This window comes from Bufo gargarizans, chromosome 10 (genome assembly GCF_014858855.1).
Source record: "Bufo gargarizans isolate SCDJY-AF-19 chromosome 10, ASM1485885v1, whole genome shotgun sequence".
Classification (NCBI taxonomy): Eukaryota; Metazoa; Chordata; class Amphibia; order Anura; family Bufonidae; genus Bufo; species Bufo gargarizans.
The window spans coordinates 130,366,925-130,381,819 of NC_058089.1; the positions used below are offsets into that span (position 1 = coordinate 130,366,925).

Sequence of the window (14,895 nt, forward strand, 5' to 3'; positions counted from 1 at the left end):
ATCAGCTCGGCGGAGAGAACTACCCGACTGCCACTGCCACCCCTTGACTCTATCTTCCCTGACAGACTGCGCTCCAGGGCTACGAAAATATCCAATGACCACTCCCATCCGGGCCATCATCTCTTCAGATGTCTAAAGTCCGGCCGCAGGTATCAGGCCATCCCTGCCAGGACATCGAGGAGGCTGAACACTTTCTTCCTAACGGCCGTCAGACTGCTGAACTCACCACGTCCCATCACCCGCTCATAATCCCTTGCCCCTGCTGTGCCCATCGCAGAACCTCCCCCCCCCCCCCAGTACTATGCCTGTACCTGTGCCAAACCCAATTCGGAGCACGATCGATTGCGTTGTGTTTGGCGAATAAAGCTGATTCTGATTCAGATGATACAAGATTGTATCTAACAAGGTATCCTGGTTCCTATGAGGTTGTGTCAGATTGTATCAGAGTTTATCAGATTGTATGGAATTGTATCTAATGAGGTGTATCAGCTCAATGTATAATGCATGTAACAACATGTATCAGATTGTATCATAGAGTATATATATATAGATATCAGGTTGTAATTGACTGTATCTAACAAAGTACATCAGGTTGCAGTATATGAGTCTGTATCAGAATATATTCGGTAACATTGTGTCAATAGTATATCACATTTTATCGCCTTATGGAGAGACCTAATCTGATGGCATTTAAAGCAGAACTTACTAAGAGCTCATTTGCATCCATTTGTATCAGGATGTGTCACATTGTATACTATCAGGTTGTATCAGTCTGTATAACACAGTGTATCAGGTTGTATCAGTCTGTATAACACAGTGTATCAGGTTGTATTAGTTTGTATAACACAGTGTATCAGGTTGTATCAGTCTGTATAACACAGTGTATCAGGTTGTATCAGTCTGTATAACACAGTGTATCAGGTTGTATCAGTCTGTATAACACAGTGTATCAGGTTGTATCAGTCTGTATAACACAGTGTATCAGGTTGTATCAGTTTGTATAACACAGTGTATCAGGTTGTATCAGTTTGTATAACACAGTGTATAAGGTTGCATCAGTCTGTATAACAGTGTATCAGTCTGTATAACACAGTGTATCAGGTTGTATCAGTCTGTATAACACAGTGTATCAGGTTGTATCAGTTTGTATAACACAGTGTATCAGGTTGTATCAGTCTGTATAACACAGTGTATCAGGTTGTATCAGTCTGTATAACACAGTGTATCAGGTTGTATCAGTTTGTATAACACAGTGTATCAGGTTGTATCAGTCTGTATAACACAGTGTATCAGGTTGTATCAGTCTGTATAACACAGTGTATCAGGTTGTATCAGTCTGTATAACACAGTGTATCAGGTTGTATCAGTCTGTATAACACAGTGTATCAGGTTGTATCAGTCTGTATAACACAGTGTATCAGGTTGTATCAGTTTGTATAACACAGTGTATCAGGTTGTATCAGTTTGTGTAACACAGTGTATAAGGTTGTATCAGTCTGTGTAACACAGTGTATCAGGTTGTATCAGTCTGTATAACACAGTGTATCAGGTTGTATCAGTCTGTATAACACAGTGTATCAGGTTGTATCAGTCTGTATAACACAGTGTATCAGGTTGTATCAGTCTGTATAATACAGTGTATCAGGTTGTATCAGTCTGTATAACACAGTGTATCAGGTTGTATCAGTCTGTATAACACAGTGTATCAGGTTGTATCAGTCTGTATAACACAGTGTATCAGGTTGTATTAGTTTGTATAACACAGTGTATCAGGTTGTATCAGTCTGTATAACACAGTGTATCAGGTTGTATCAGTCTATATAACACAGTGTATCAGTCTGTATAACACAGTGTATCAGGTTGTATCAGTCTGTATAACACAGTGTATCAGGTTGTATCAGTCTGTATAACACAGTGTATCAGGTTGTATCAGTCTGTATAACACAGTGTATCAGGTTGTATCAGTTTGTATTGTAACAGTCTGTATAACAGTGTATAAGGTTGTGTCAGGTTCAGTCAGGATCTGTTGTTTCAGGTTCTCTTTTTTATTTCCTGAAAATAGAATAAAATCCAAAAACGAATAGAACCTGCCCAATCATATAACTATATAAATGTATCAGATGCAGGAAAAATTAAAAAATACAAAGTAACAAGGAGATGTAATTGTAAACAGCATCATCTGGTATCTTTAAAGGACATAATAAGAAATGATGGGAGTCATTTCTCATGTGGAATATGCTGCTGATTGGAACGAATATCCTCTGTGTGAATAGCGGTCAGCAAATGACTTCACCCGCTAAAAGATGGATTCACAATCGCAGCGATTTTCCATTATAACTGCAGACATGAGGAGGAAGAGCTCCAGGGGCAGATAGTGGATGATCTGTATCAGGTCCTCTGTATATTCCGATTATCCTCCTCTAGTTACTGCGCACAGACTGCTGGATGCTTCACCAGATAATGGCTCATTAAGGCCTCTGCAATTATTTGGCAATTTGTTTTCACTTCCATAAAATGTATTATAATGCAAATTATTCATTCCTCAAAGCTGGTCCTGATCATCTATATCCTGTAATGTGTAGAATAATAATTATAATAATAATATTGTTATTGTTGTTATTATTAACAATAACAAGTCAGTGACTGGAGCTCCCCCCACAGGTCCTTGCTTCGTTTCACTTCCTAAGACTCTGCAGTTTATTTTCTTTATTTTCCCTCCATCTCCATTAAACTGCATGGAACATTTATATTATTATTAATGATGATAGGAGTAGTGGTGATATTAGTACAGGAGTAGTAGTAATAACAATAGTATAGTAGTAATAAAAGAGTAGTGATAGTAGGAGTAACAGTCTAGTAGAATTCAGTAATAAAACTGGGGAGAATATCAGGATTAAGGTAAATGCAGAAGGAAAATGAAAATCCTTGAGGCAGCGACAAAGCGCGATGTTTGGCGCAGATCGTGCGATGTTGTCGCTGCTCTTCCTCCTGCACCGGATCTCAGAAGACAATCTTGCGCTTTTCAGTAAACGCGCGGTTTTCTACCAGGTCTGCGGTACCAGGTCGCTCCCTTCTGACTTACATTAACTCTGCTCACAAAAACGCCTCAGATAAGACCCCTCAACCCTCTGCAGAGACCCCAGACTCATCCTGTATCCAGCTGCTGGAGCTCAGACCCCTGTAATCCCCTGGACATGGCAGTACTGCACCCCCTCCAATACACACCTAATAATATTACTGCACCCCCCCCCCCCCTCCAATACACACCTAATAATATTACTGCACCCCCCCTTCCCTCCAATACACACCTAATAATATTACTGCACCCCCCTCCAATACACACCTAAAAATAATACTGCACCCCCCCCCCCCCTCATCCAGTCATAATCACCCCCAGAGTATTATGGATAGACCCTCCAATACACACCTAAAAATAATACTGCACCCCCCCATCAACACACAAATTATCGAATAAACTGCTAATAATATCAAACAAAAAAAGAAATATAATCCAACTAATACAATTATACCTCTAAATACATAATAATAGGCTACCCCCACACACACACACACATATATATATATATCTATTAAACTGCTGACAAAATAATAATAATCATAATAATAATATTATACCCCCCAGAAATAAATATACATATATATATATATATATATATATATATATATATAAAATAAACTGCTAAAAATATAACCAGATAACAATAGATTATTCCCTCACACACAATCATACATATGAATGATACACCGTCCTCTTACAGTATGATATAACCCTGCATCTAATAATAATAATAATACTAATATTACAGCCCCCCTTCGGCGGGATCTTGTGTATTGAGCTTTAGTTGAACTAGAAGTCCTAGAATCCTTACTCAGTGTGATCGCTGTAATATTCATTATGTATTATGACCCTCATCATCCTCTTCTGGGTTGGCAGTGATTGTTCCACCTCCATTATTTTATATTCACACAAATAATCCGATCTCTATCAGGACTCCTCTCTTGTCCCAAATATCTAATGAAAGAAGATTTCTCTGCAAATTAACAAATAACATAAAAATTTTATTTGGATTTTTTTCCTTTTTTAATTTACAGACACAAAAATGATATTTTTTTTTTACAGTGCAGAGAAAAATAAAAAGAGAACTTCAATCCCAGATACACAGAGGAGTTCCTCGTCCTTCATTATATATAAACCGATGATAGATTCTTCTGGATTTACAGTGACCAAACATCAAAAACACTTTACACGGCAAATATTGCCAAGAGAGGTCCCTAAAATACTGAAAAAAACTGCAGGAGGCGCAATAAATACAAGGAGACCTCAAAAGTGCCATAAAAGTCTCTGCAAATGGCGCATCTGGGCCGGAATCCACTCCCATCATCCAGGGGTCACCCTATGGGTGTCACATAGATACATTGTTTTTTGCTTCTGGTTGATACATTGTGACTGTTCTTCCTCATGACTTTCACCTTCTTTCCCAATGAACCGGCGGCCATGGAAATGTTGAGCGTTCTGACACTGAGCTGGAGGAGTTGTAGTCCTCTGAGGTGAATAGGTCAAGCCCAGATGCAGGGTCCTCTGTGGTCGGGGGTCTTCACATGACGCAGGGCTTGATGTCCTGGTAGCTGACCTGCTGGTGGTGGTAGTAGGAGCCGGCGCCCCCGTGCATGGAGGAGGCCATGGCGTTAAAGGAGAAGACGAACTCCTTCCTGTCATTCATGCTGGGGGACTGAGTGTGGTACCGGGGGACACCTGTGCGGGGACACAAGGACAGTTAGAGCGGCACTCCCAGGGCAACCCAGCTCCCCCCCAAACTAATCCCTCCGAGCAATGGGTACAGCAGAAGTACAAAGAAATTACTACTACTAATAATAGTAATAAAAATACTACCAATCATAGTAATAATACTACTACCAATCATAGTAATATTAATAGTAATAATAGTAATAACACTAATAGTAATAATACTAATACTATTGGTAATAATATTAATACTAATACTACAAATACTACTACTAATAATACTAACAATAGTATTAACAATAGTACTGCTACTACTAATAATACAAATAATACTAGTACTATTACTTATAATAATACTAGTAATAATACTACTACTATTATTACTACTAATAATAATGATAATAATAGTTGTAATAATAATATTATTACTAATGCTACAAATACTACTACTAATACTACTAACAATAGTACCACTACTTCTACTGATAATAACAATATTTGATACGAATAACACTAATAACATGCCATACGCAATAAAAAGTGATATTATTATTATTATCATTATTAGTATTATTGTTATTTGGTTACCCCTATATAATGTGTGCAATTTACCTCTCCTTTATATCTTACAGTCATGTCTGACACATATTTAGATAATCAGTGCAGACATTTCCAGGCCACTTATAGGGGAAATCATATCAAATGTCATTGAAGGAAATTGTCCAATTCTAATTGTAGAGACTTAGAAGGAGATAATACCAATAATCCTCATCATACACATCAACATCCCCATTATCGGCATCTCATAATAGCTTCTGACGGTGATGATAATAACAATAATAATTATTATATAAGGAGAGGTTGTGAGGAGCAGCGACCAAAACTTCTAGTTTGCAGGATAACCAGTGACTGATAATAATAATAGTAATAATACTTGTCTATATGAGGAGAGGTTGTCAGGAGCAATGATCAGAACTCCTCTAGTTTCCAGGACATTGATGCACAGATAATAATGTAATAATTCATAGACTGTAGGGCATTATCGGTATTACTACTTTTAGAATAACTATCACCCTCATCATTTCTATTACTTCAGTTTCTGCTTCCTCCTGGGATTGCAGAGAGGAAGAGGAGTCTTTGGGGACGATGTGTGTGTGACTCGGGCCCTTTGACACCTCAACCTTATAGGGCCCGGGGCCTCAGACACAATGTGCGCCCTCAGGAGCGGTAATTGCCCAATGTCTCCACACTAACTGCTGCCATGTCCCATATGTGGAGATTAACAGATCCCCCTCCACTTTTTCCCCCTCATTTTCTTCAGCGATACCCCCCACCCTCATCCAATCCCATCCTCTGCCTGCACCATGGTCCTAGCTCTCCCTTGTCCATGGCATGCACCAACTGGTCACTTACCTTGCAGGTCTGAGGCTGTGTTGTGGCTGTTCTGGTGCAGATATGGCTGCTCCAGGGAGTGTGAGGACAGGCTGGAGGACATGGGGTTGTTGCCAGAGTTGCAGGGTGACAGGGGCTGTTGCTTTATATAGGGGGCACCTCCAGAGAGGGCAGTAGAGGTTGGTGCCCAGGCTGAGGCAGGACTTGAGTACACAGAATGAGGCTCCATTACTGCTCCCCCTCCCAGGAGCGGAGAGCCAGAGTCATGGTGGGGGTAGTCACCTCCAGTGGAGCCTGTACAGCTGCCCATGTAAGAATGGCCACCATTGGCAGACAGATGCGGGTGTCCACTCAGTCCCATTCCATCCACGTTACTGGGCAGATGGCCATTCATCATCCCTAAGCCAGTGTCCAGGGACAGGCTGTTGGGTGGGCAGGAGATGGTCCCAGCAGATCCCTGGAAGCTGTAGGTGTCTGGAATGTGGTTGAAGCCCAGGCCATTCATCATGCTGTACATGGGCTTCAGAGCCTGGCACTTTCTTCTGAAGCCCCTGGGCCTCCTTCTGAAGGACCCCTCCTCAAACATGAACTCGCTGGCGGGGTCAATGGTCCAGTAGTGCCCTTTGCCAGGTCTGCCCAGGCCTTTGGGCAGCTTGATGAAGCATTCATTGAGGGACAGGTTGTGCCTAACAGAGTTTTTCCAACCCTGGTAGGACCCCCTGAAGAAGGGGAAGCGGCTCTGGAGGAACTGGTAGATCTCACTGAGGGTCAGCCGCTTGGTGGGCGAGCTCTGGATGGCCATGACGATCAGGGCTATGTAGGAGTAGGGGGGCTTCTCCGGCCTCCTGATGCCAGCGTTGGTCTTCTTGGTCTTGGTGGCGCAGGAGGCTGATTCCATGACAGATGTCTGGCCGGGGTGCTTCTCTGGAGCGGCTGACATGGGGCTGCTCTGCGCAGGGGTCTGGGCTGGGGGCTGCTGGATCTCTGCCGTCATTATTGAAGCTCTGGGGTCTCCTGCCAGTCACTGAAGACAGGGGGCTCAGAAGCAGAGGTTGGGCGGCTGTTCTGAGATGGGGACTTGTGACTGCACAGCCCTCTCCTAAATCCAGAGAGGCTCTGCAAGATGCTCTGCAAGATGCTCTGCTGTCAGATGAGGCTCTGCGGGATGCTCTGCGGGATGCTCTGCTGTCAGATGAGGCTCTGCTCTGCAGGATGCTCGGCTGCTCACAGATGCGGTGCTGCTCCTCTGTATCTGTGAGTGAATGTGGAGCAGGAAGGAGAACTCCTCCAGAGTGACTGTCCCGATGTCTCCTGGTGGTCGGGGGTCTCCCCTGCTGTAGCTCCTGTGCTGTGGGTGTGCGGCTGCAGTGACTCCCCGCTTCTCATGGCAGCAGGACTGTGCCCTCCAGAGTGATCGCCTTTACTTATCTCTTGTCATCGGAGTCTGTCGGCTCTTCACAGAGAGACGTAAGAAGAGGGGTCTCCCCGCCCCCAGCCCACGACCCCTCCTCCGGTGACTGGGGGTCACTTAAAGGAGCAGCAGCACAAGTCTATGGAAAACTCTATTTATTTCACTTTATAACAATCCTGCCCATAGATCTGCTGTATGGAGATCGGCAGGGTGGACATGGACCCCTAGAACATGATATAAGGACCCCCTACTCTATAGATACAAGGTGGGGGATATTAGATGACCCCTATCATATACATACATACAAATGGGGGGGGGGGGGGCATTAGAAGACCCCCTACTCTATACATACAAGGAGGGGGGCATTAGAGGACCCCTACTCTATACATACAAGGTGGGGGGGGCATTAGAGGACCCCCTACTCTATAGATAGAAGCTGGAGGGGGGGGGGGAGGGCATTACAGGACCCCTACTCTATAGATAGAAGGTGGGGGCATTAGAGGACCCCTACTCTATAGATAGAAGGGGGGCATTAGAGGACCCCTACTCTATACATGCAAGACTCTATACATACAAGGTGGGTGGGGTGGGGGGGGGCATTAGAGGACCCCTACTCTATACATACAAGACTCTATACATACAAGGTGGGGGGGCATTAGAGGACCCCTACTCTATACATACAAGACTCTATACATACAAGGTGGGGGGGGGGGGCATTAGAGGACCCCTACTCTATACATACAAGACTCTATACATACATGGTTGGGGGGGGGCATTAGAGGACCCCTACTCTATAGATACAAGGTGGGGGACATTACAGGACCCCTACTCTATAGATACAAGGTGAAGGGAACAATAGAGGACCCCTACTCTGTAGATACATGGTGAAGGGAACAATAGAGGGCCCCTACTCTATAGATACAAGGTGGAGGGAACAATAGAGGACCCCTACTCTATAGATACATGGTGGAGGGAACATTAGAGGACCCCTACTCTATAGATACAAGGTGGACGGAATATTAGAGGACCCCTACTCTATAGATACAAGGTTGGGGGGCATTAGAGGACCCCCTACTCTATAGATAGAAGGTGGGAGGAACAAGAGAGGACCCCTACTCCATTGATACAAGGTGGGGGGAACATTAGAGGACCTCCTACTCTACACATACAAGGTGGATGGAACATTAGAGGACCCCTACTCTATAGATACAAGGTTGGGGGAACATTAGAGGACCCCTACTCCATTGATACAAGGTGGGGGGGGGGGGGGATTTTAGAGGACCCCTACTCTATAGATTCAAGGTGGGGGGAACAAGAGAGGAGTCCTGGCTGAGCTCACTATTTCCAGTGCATATGTGATGCTTGTGCAACTACAACCCCCATCATGTCAATGCTTGCAGATTGGTGGCTACTAGACTGGGGTATTTGGCCCCTCCAGATAGCTGGCCTCCATTTGCATATTCCTCCTATAAGAGCCGATATTGTGCGCTCTCCCCTGGCTGCTGACGGTCTCCCTGGCTCTCTGTACAGCGGATATTAGAACATACTTGTGGCTCCCAGGACTTGGCATAAAAGGGCTGAAAATGCAGCAAATCTATAGAAGTAATGAGAGGAGATGAGGGGCTCGGAGGGAAGGTGGACGCGGCTTGTGCGAGAGAGAACATGGCAGGAAGTTTATACAACTCAATGTAAACAGGTTCTGAGAATAAAAAAAAAACCGCAGCCGCGGCCGCGTCCTCAGAAGCTTTTCGGCTGCTGCAAATCATCTCTGTCCGCGGCTCCTGCAGAAAAAGGAGCAAAATCCGCCGAAGTGCCGGCCTGGCGGGGTAAGTCCATAGTGCAAGTGTCACCTACTTACTGACCCTCTCCCCTGGGACAGCAATTTGTTAGGAACTCAAGTGGGTGTGAAATAGGGACATCAGGTCGCCTGTCCCCTGTGATGTTCACTCCTGGGGGCGACAGTCTCTGGGGGTCACCTGCTGTCTATGAGGGGTGAGGGGCCCGGCGGGGGTCCTAAGTAGAGGGCGCCTGCCTGATAGCAACACTAGGAAGGGGCAGGAGGTCCTTCCAGTACAGTCACAGTCCTCACTGCTGGAGGTGACAGCTACTACAACCACCAACATAACAAGGATGAGAACAGTTATTTACTGCCCTGTGGAAGGTGGTGACAGCTACTACAACCACCAACATAACAAGGGTGAGAACAGTTATTACTGCACTGCAGAAGGTGACAGCTACTACAACCACCAACATAACAAGGATGAGAACAGTTATTACTGCACTGCAGAAGGTGACAGCTACTACAACCACCAACATAACAAGGATGAGGGTAGTTATTTACTGCACTGCAGAAGGTGACAGCTACTACAACCACCAGCATAACAAGGACGATGGTAGTTATTTACTGCACTGCAGAAGGTGGTGAAAGCTACTACAACCACCAACATAACAAGGATGAGGGTAGTTATTTACTGCACTGCAGAAGGAGGTGACAGCTACTACAACTACCAACATAACAAGGATGATGGTAGTTATTTACTGCACTGCAGAAGGAGGTGGCAGCTACTACAACCACCAACATAACAAGGATGATGGTAGTTATTTACTGCACTGTGAAAGTAAAATGTAAAAGTAACGAATACTATTATTAGAACAACTCTAATATATAATAATATTACACCACAATATAATTATAACAATATTATAATAAATATAACAAAATATTTGAAACAAAATATCATTAAAATTATGTTATCAAAATGTATAATTATAATAATAAAAAAGTATAATACATAATAATATTATGAATATTTAATTAAACATTTAGCAGGGAGGATTATAATTGTTTGGTTTTGTGCTGATTGTTGGAATCATACACATGAGAAAAAAGTAACACTGAACATGTGTAATAGTAAAAATAATAATAATAATAATTATAATAATTATAATAATAAACAGCACAAAAAGCGAACAGCGTGTGACATAAAACAAGGATGCGATATAACATAAAACACAAACGACAGTTTATAAACAGAACCTGTATAAAATAAATAAATAATAGGTGACAAAACGATTTATAAAATATCACGCAAAAATATTTGATAAACAATACAGAACGGATATCATATGTGATACAGAAGACATCGAGCAGTATAATGTGTGACAGAAGATCTGTTAATTATAAGACAAAACATGTACAATATATAAAGGATACGAGTAATGTGGACGGAACCTGCATCTCTGTAATGCGTCCAACATGTAACATGCATAACACACAATACAGAAGATGTCTCACATACGATGTAATCTGCCCGATATATCTCCTGAATAACACAATCCACATCTCCCCGATCACACTGACCTCTCACCTCTGTGTCGGACATCAGAAATCCAGATTCTTATAGTAAAAAACAAAATAAGTGGTAAAAATGTGATTATACAAAGAATCAATACTATCTATCTATCTTATGTAAAGAAATACAGAGTCCTCTATTCACTTATATAAAGAATTATACTGTACACTGCCCTTATATAAAGCATTATTCTGTACTCTGCCCCTTATATAAAGCATTATACTGTACACTGCCCCTATATAAACGATTATACTGTACACTGCCCCTATATAAAGCATTATACTGTACACTGCACTTATATAAAGCATTATACTGTACTCTGCCCCTATATAAACGATTATACTGTACACTGCCCCTATATAAAGCATTATACTGTACACTGCCCCTATATAAAGTATTATTCTGTACTCTGCCCCTTATATAAAGCATTATACTGTACACTGCCCCTTATATAAAGCATTATACTGTACACTGCCCCTTATATAAAGCATTATACTGTACACTGCCCCTATATAAAGCATTATACTGTACACTGCCCTTATATAAAGAATTATACTGTACACTGCACTTATATAAAGCATTATACTGTACTCTGCCCCTTATATAAAGCATTATACTGTACACTGCCCCTATATAAACGATTATACTGTACACTGCCCATATATAAAGCATTATTCTGTACTCTGCCCCTATATAAACGATTATACTGTACACTTCCCCTATATAAAGTATTATTCTGTACTCTGCCCCTTATATAAAGCATTATACTGTACACTGCCCTTATATAAAGCATTATTCTGTACTCTGCCCCTTATATAAATTATTATACTGTACACTTCCCCTATATAAAGTATTATTCTGTACTCTGCCCCTTATATAAAGCATTATACTGTACACTGCCCTTATATAAAGCATTATACTGTACACTGCCCCTTATATAAAGCATTATACTGTACACTGCCCCTATATAAAGTATTATTCTGTACTCTGCCCCTTATATAAAGCATTATACTGTACACTGCCCTTATATAAAGCATTATACTGTACACTGCCCTTATATAAAGCATTATACTGTACACTGCCCCTATATAAAGTATTATTCTGTACTCTGCCCCTTATATAAAGCATTATACTGTACACTGCCCTTATATAAAGTATTATACTGTACACTGCCCTTATATAAAGAATTATACTGTACACTGCACTTCTATAAAGCATTATTCTGTACACTGCCCTTATATAAAGCATTATAATGTACTCTGCCCCTTATATAAAGCATTATACTGTACACTGCCCTTATATAAAGAATTATACTGTACACTGCACTTATATAAAGCATTATACTGTACACTGCCCCTTATATAAAGCATTATAATGTACTCTGCCCCTATATAAACGATTATACTGTACACTGCCCATATATAAAGCATTATTCTGTACTCTGCCCCTTATATAAATTATTATACTGTACACTTCCCCTATATAAACTATTATACTGTACACTGCCCATATATAAAGCATTATACTGTGCACTGCCCTTATATAAATTATTATACTGTACACTGCCCCTATATAAACTATTATACTGTACACTGCCCATATATAAAGCATTACACTGTACACTGCCCTTATATAAACGATTATACTGTACTCTGCCCCTATATAACGTATTATACTGTACACTGACCTTAAATAAACCAAAATACTGTAAACTGCCCTTATATAAAGCATTATACTGTACACTGATCTTATATAAAGCATTATATTGTACACTGACCGTATATAAATTATTATACTGTACACTGCCCCTATATAAAGTATTATACTGTACACTGCCCCTATATAAAGTATTATACTGTACACTGCCCCTATATAAAGTATTATACTGTACACTGCCCCTATATAATATTAATTTTCTATCTTTGTAAGTTACAGTTAGTTGCATTTTAAGGTTTAGTCATATTGTATTGAGATCTATCTATCTGATATTGTGATAGTACATTTTACTGTAAACTCTGCCTGTAAAATGGGATAGTATGGAAATTAGCAAAAAAAAGTGTATAAAATAATCTATATCTATCTTCTATCTATCTCATATCTATCTATCTCATATCTATCTATCTATCTATCTATCTATCTCATATCTATCTATCTATCTATCTCATATCTATCTATCTATCTATTATCTATCCTCTATCTATCTATCTATCTATCTATCTATCTATCTATCTATCTATCTCATATCTATCTATCTATCTATCTCTCTATCTATCTATCTCATATCTATCTATCTATCTCATATCTATCTATCTCATATCTATCTATCTATCTATCTATATATCTATCTCATATCTATCTCATATCTATCTATCTATCTATCTATATATCTATCTATCTATCTATCTCATATCTATCTATCTATCTATCTATCTATCTCATATCTATCTATCTATCTATCTCATATCTATCTATCTATCTATCTATCTATCTATCTCATATCTATCTATCTATCTATCTATCTATCTATCTATCTCATATCTATCTATCTATCTATCTATCTATCTCATATCTATCTATCTCATATCTATCTATCTATCTATATATCTATCTATCTATCTATCTCATATCTATCTATCTATCTATCTATCTATCTCATATCTATCTATCTATCTATCTATCTCATATCTATCTATCTCATATCTATCTATCTATCTATCTATCTATCTATCTATCTATCTATCTATCTCATATCTATCTATCTATCTATCTATCTATCTATATATCTATCTCATATCTATCTCATATCTATCTATCTATCTATCTATCTATCTATCTCATATCTATCTATCTATCTATCTATCTATCTATCTATCTATCTATCTATCTCATATCTATCTATCTATCTATCTATCTATTATCTATCTATCTATCTATCTATCTATCTCATATCTATCTCATATCTATCTATCTATATATCTATCTATCTATCTATCTCATATCTATCTATCTATCTATCTATCTATCTATCTATCTATCTATCTATCTATCTATCTCTGTACTATTTCCCTCATACCATACTGACCCCCGTCATGCAGTGATTCTATACTAGGCCTGCAGGGGACGCAGCTCATATAATATACATTGTAGCGCAGTGACCGGATACATTATGTCTGATCACCTGCGATATCAGAGCGTTAATTGTTACATTATTATTATTATTATTGCTGTAGTATATGATGCTGTGTGAATACTCACAGACTGTGAAATCTCTGAGGACTAAAAGGGTCATCCTGCCACTTGTAGTTCTACACTAACACAACAATACAGTGCAGCCCATCATGTGCTATGTCAGGGTCATTATAATAAATATGGTGACCAGTGTGACCAGTGTGACCAGTGTCCTCCCTGTCATCACCTCCTGTAGTGTCTGTCTGTGTCCAGGGGTCAGCAGCCCCCCCCCCCAGCAGCTCAGTGTTAATTAGAAGCAGGGAGAGCAGAGAGGGGCTGTCTGCTGTGTCCATGGGTGGTCTGCAGTCTGATAAACACAGGCCCCTCACAGAGCTGCAGTCTGCACCTATAGACACCCACCCGGCTCAGGTTACACTTAACTCCTCTGCAGTCTACCACCCCACTTAAACAATTAGCTGCTGCACAGAAAGGGTCCTCTGTGTGCCCCCCACCCTCCAGAAAAGCGCAGAGCCCCCCAACACACGTAGACATGTCCCAATCCAAAAGACAGATCAGTCGTGTTCTCCGGAGGAAATGATATGGAATTAGTGATAATAAAATAAAGATAAATATAATATCAATAAGATTTTATTTCTGTGTAGAGATATAGTAGCAGGTAGATATAAAGACATGAGATAGAAGATAGATAGATAGATAGATATGAGATAGATAATAGATAGATGGATAGATATGAGATAGATAAATAAATAGATAGATAGATAATAGATATATGATAGATATTTTCT

General features: G+C 40.4%; 1 protein-coding gene across 1 annotated transcript; it reads right to left on the bottom strand.

Moving 5' to 3' along the window:
• Window positions 1–4,081: 4,081 nt before the first annotated feature.
• FOXF1 (forkhead box F1) lies at window positions 4,082–7,600 on the bottom strand. Its single transcript, XM_044270572.1, has 2 exons — window positions 6,179–7,600; window positions 4,082–4,774 (listed from the first exon to the last, which is right to left on the bottom strand). Exons 1-2 carry the CDS (start codon window positions 7,149–7,151, stop codon window positions 4,617–4,619), a joined length of 1,131 nt encoding a protein of 376 aa, XP_044126507.1. The 5' UTR covers window positions 7,152–7,600; the 3' UTR covers window positions 4,082–4,616.
• Window positions 7,601–14,895: the final 7,295 nt, after the last annotated feature.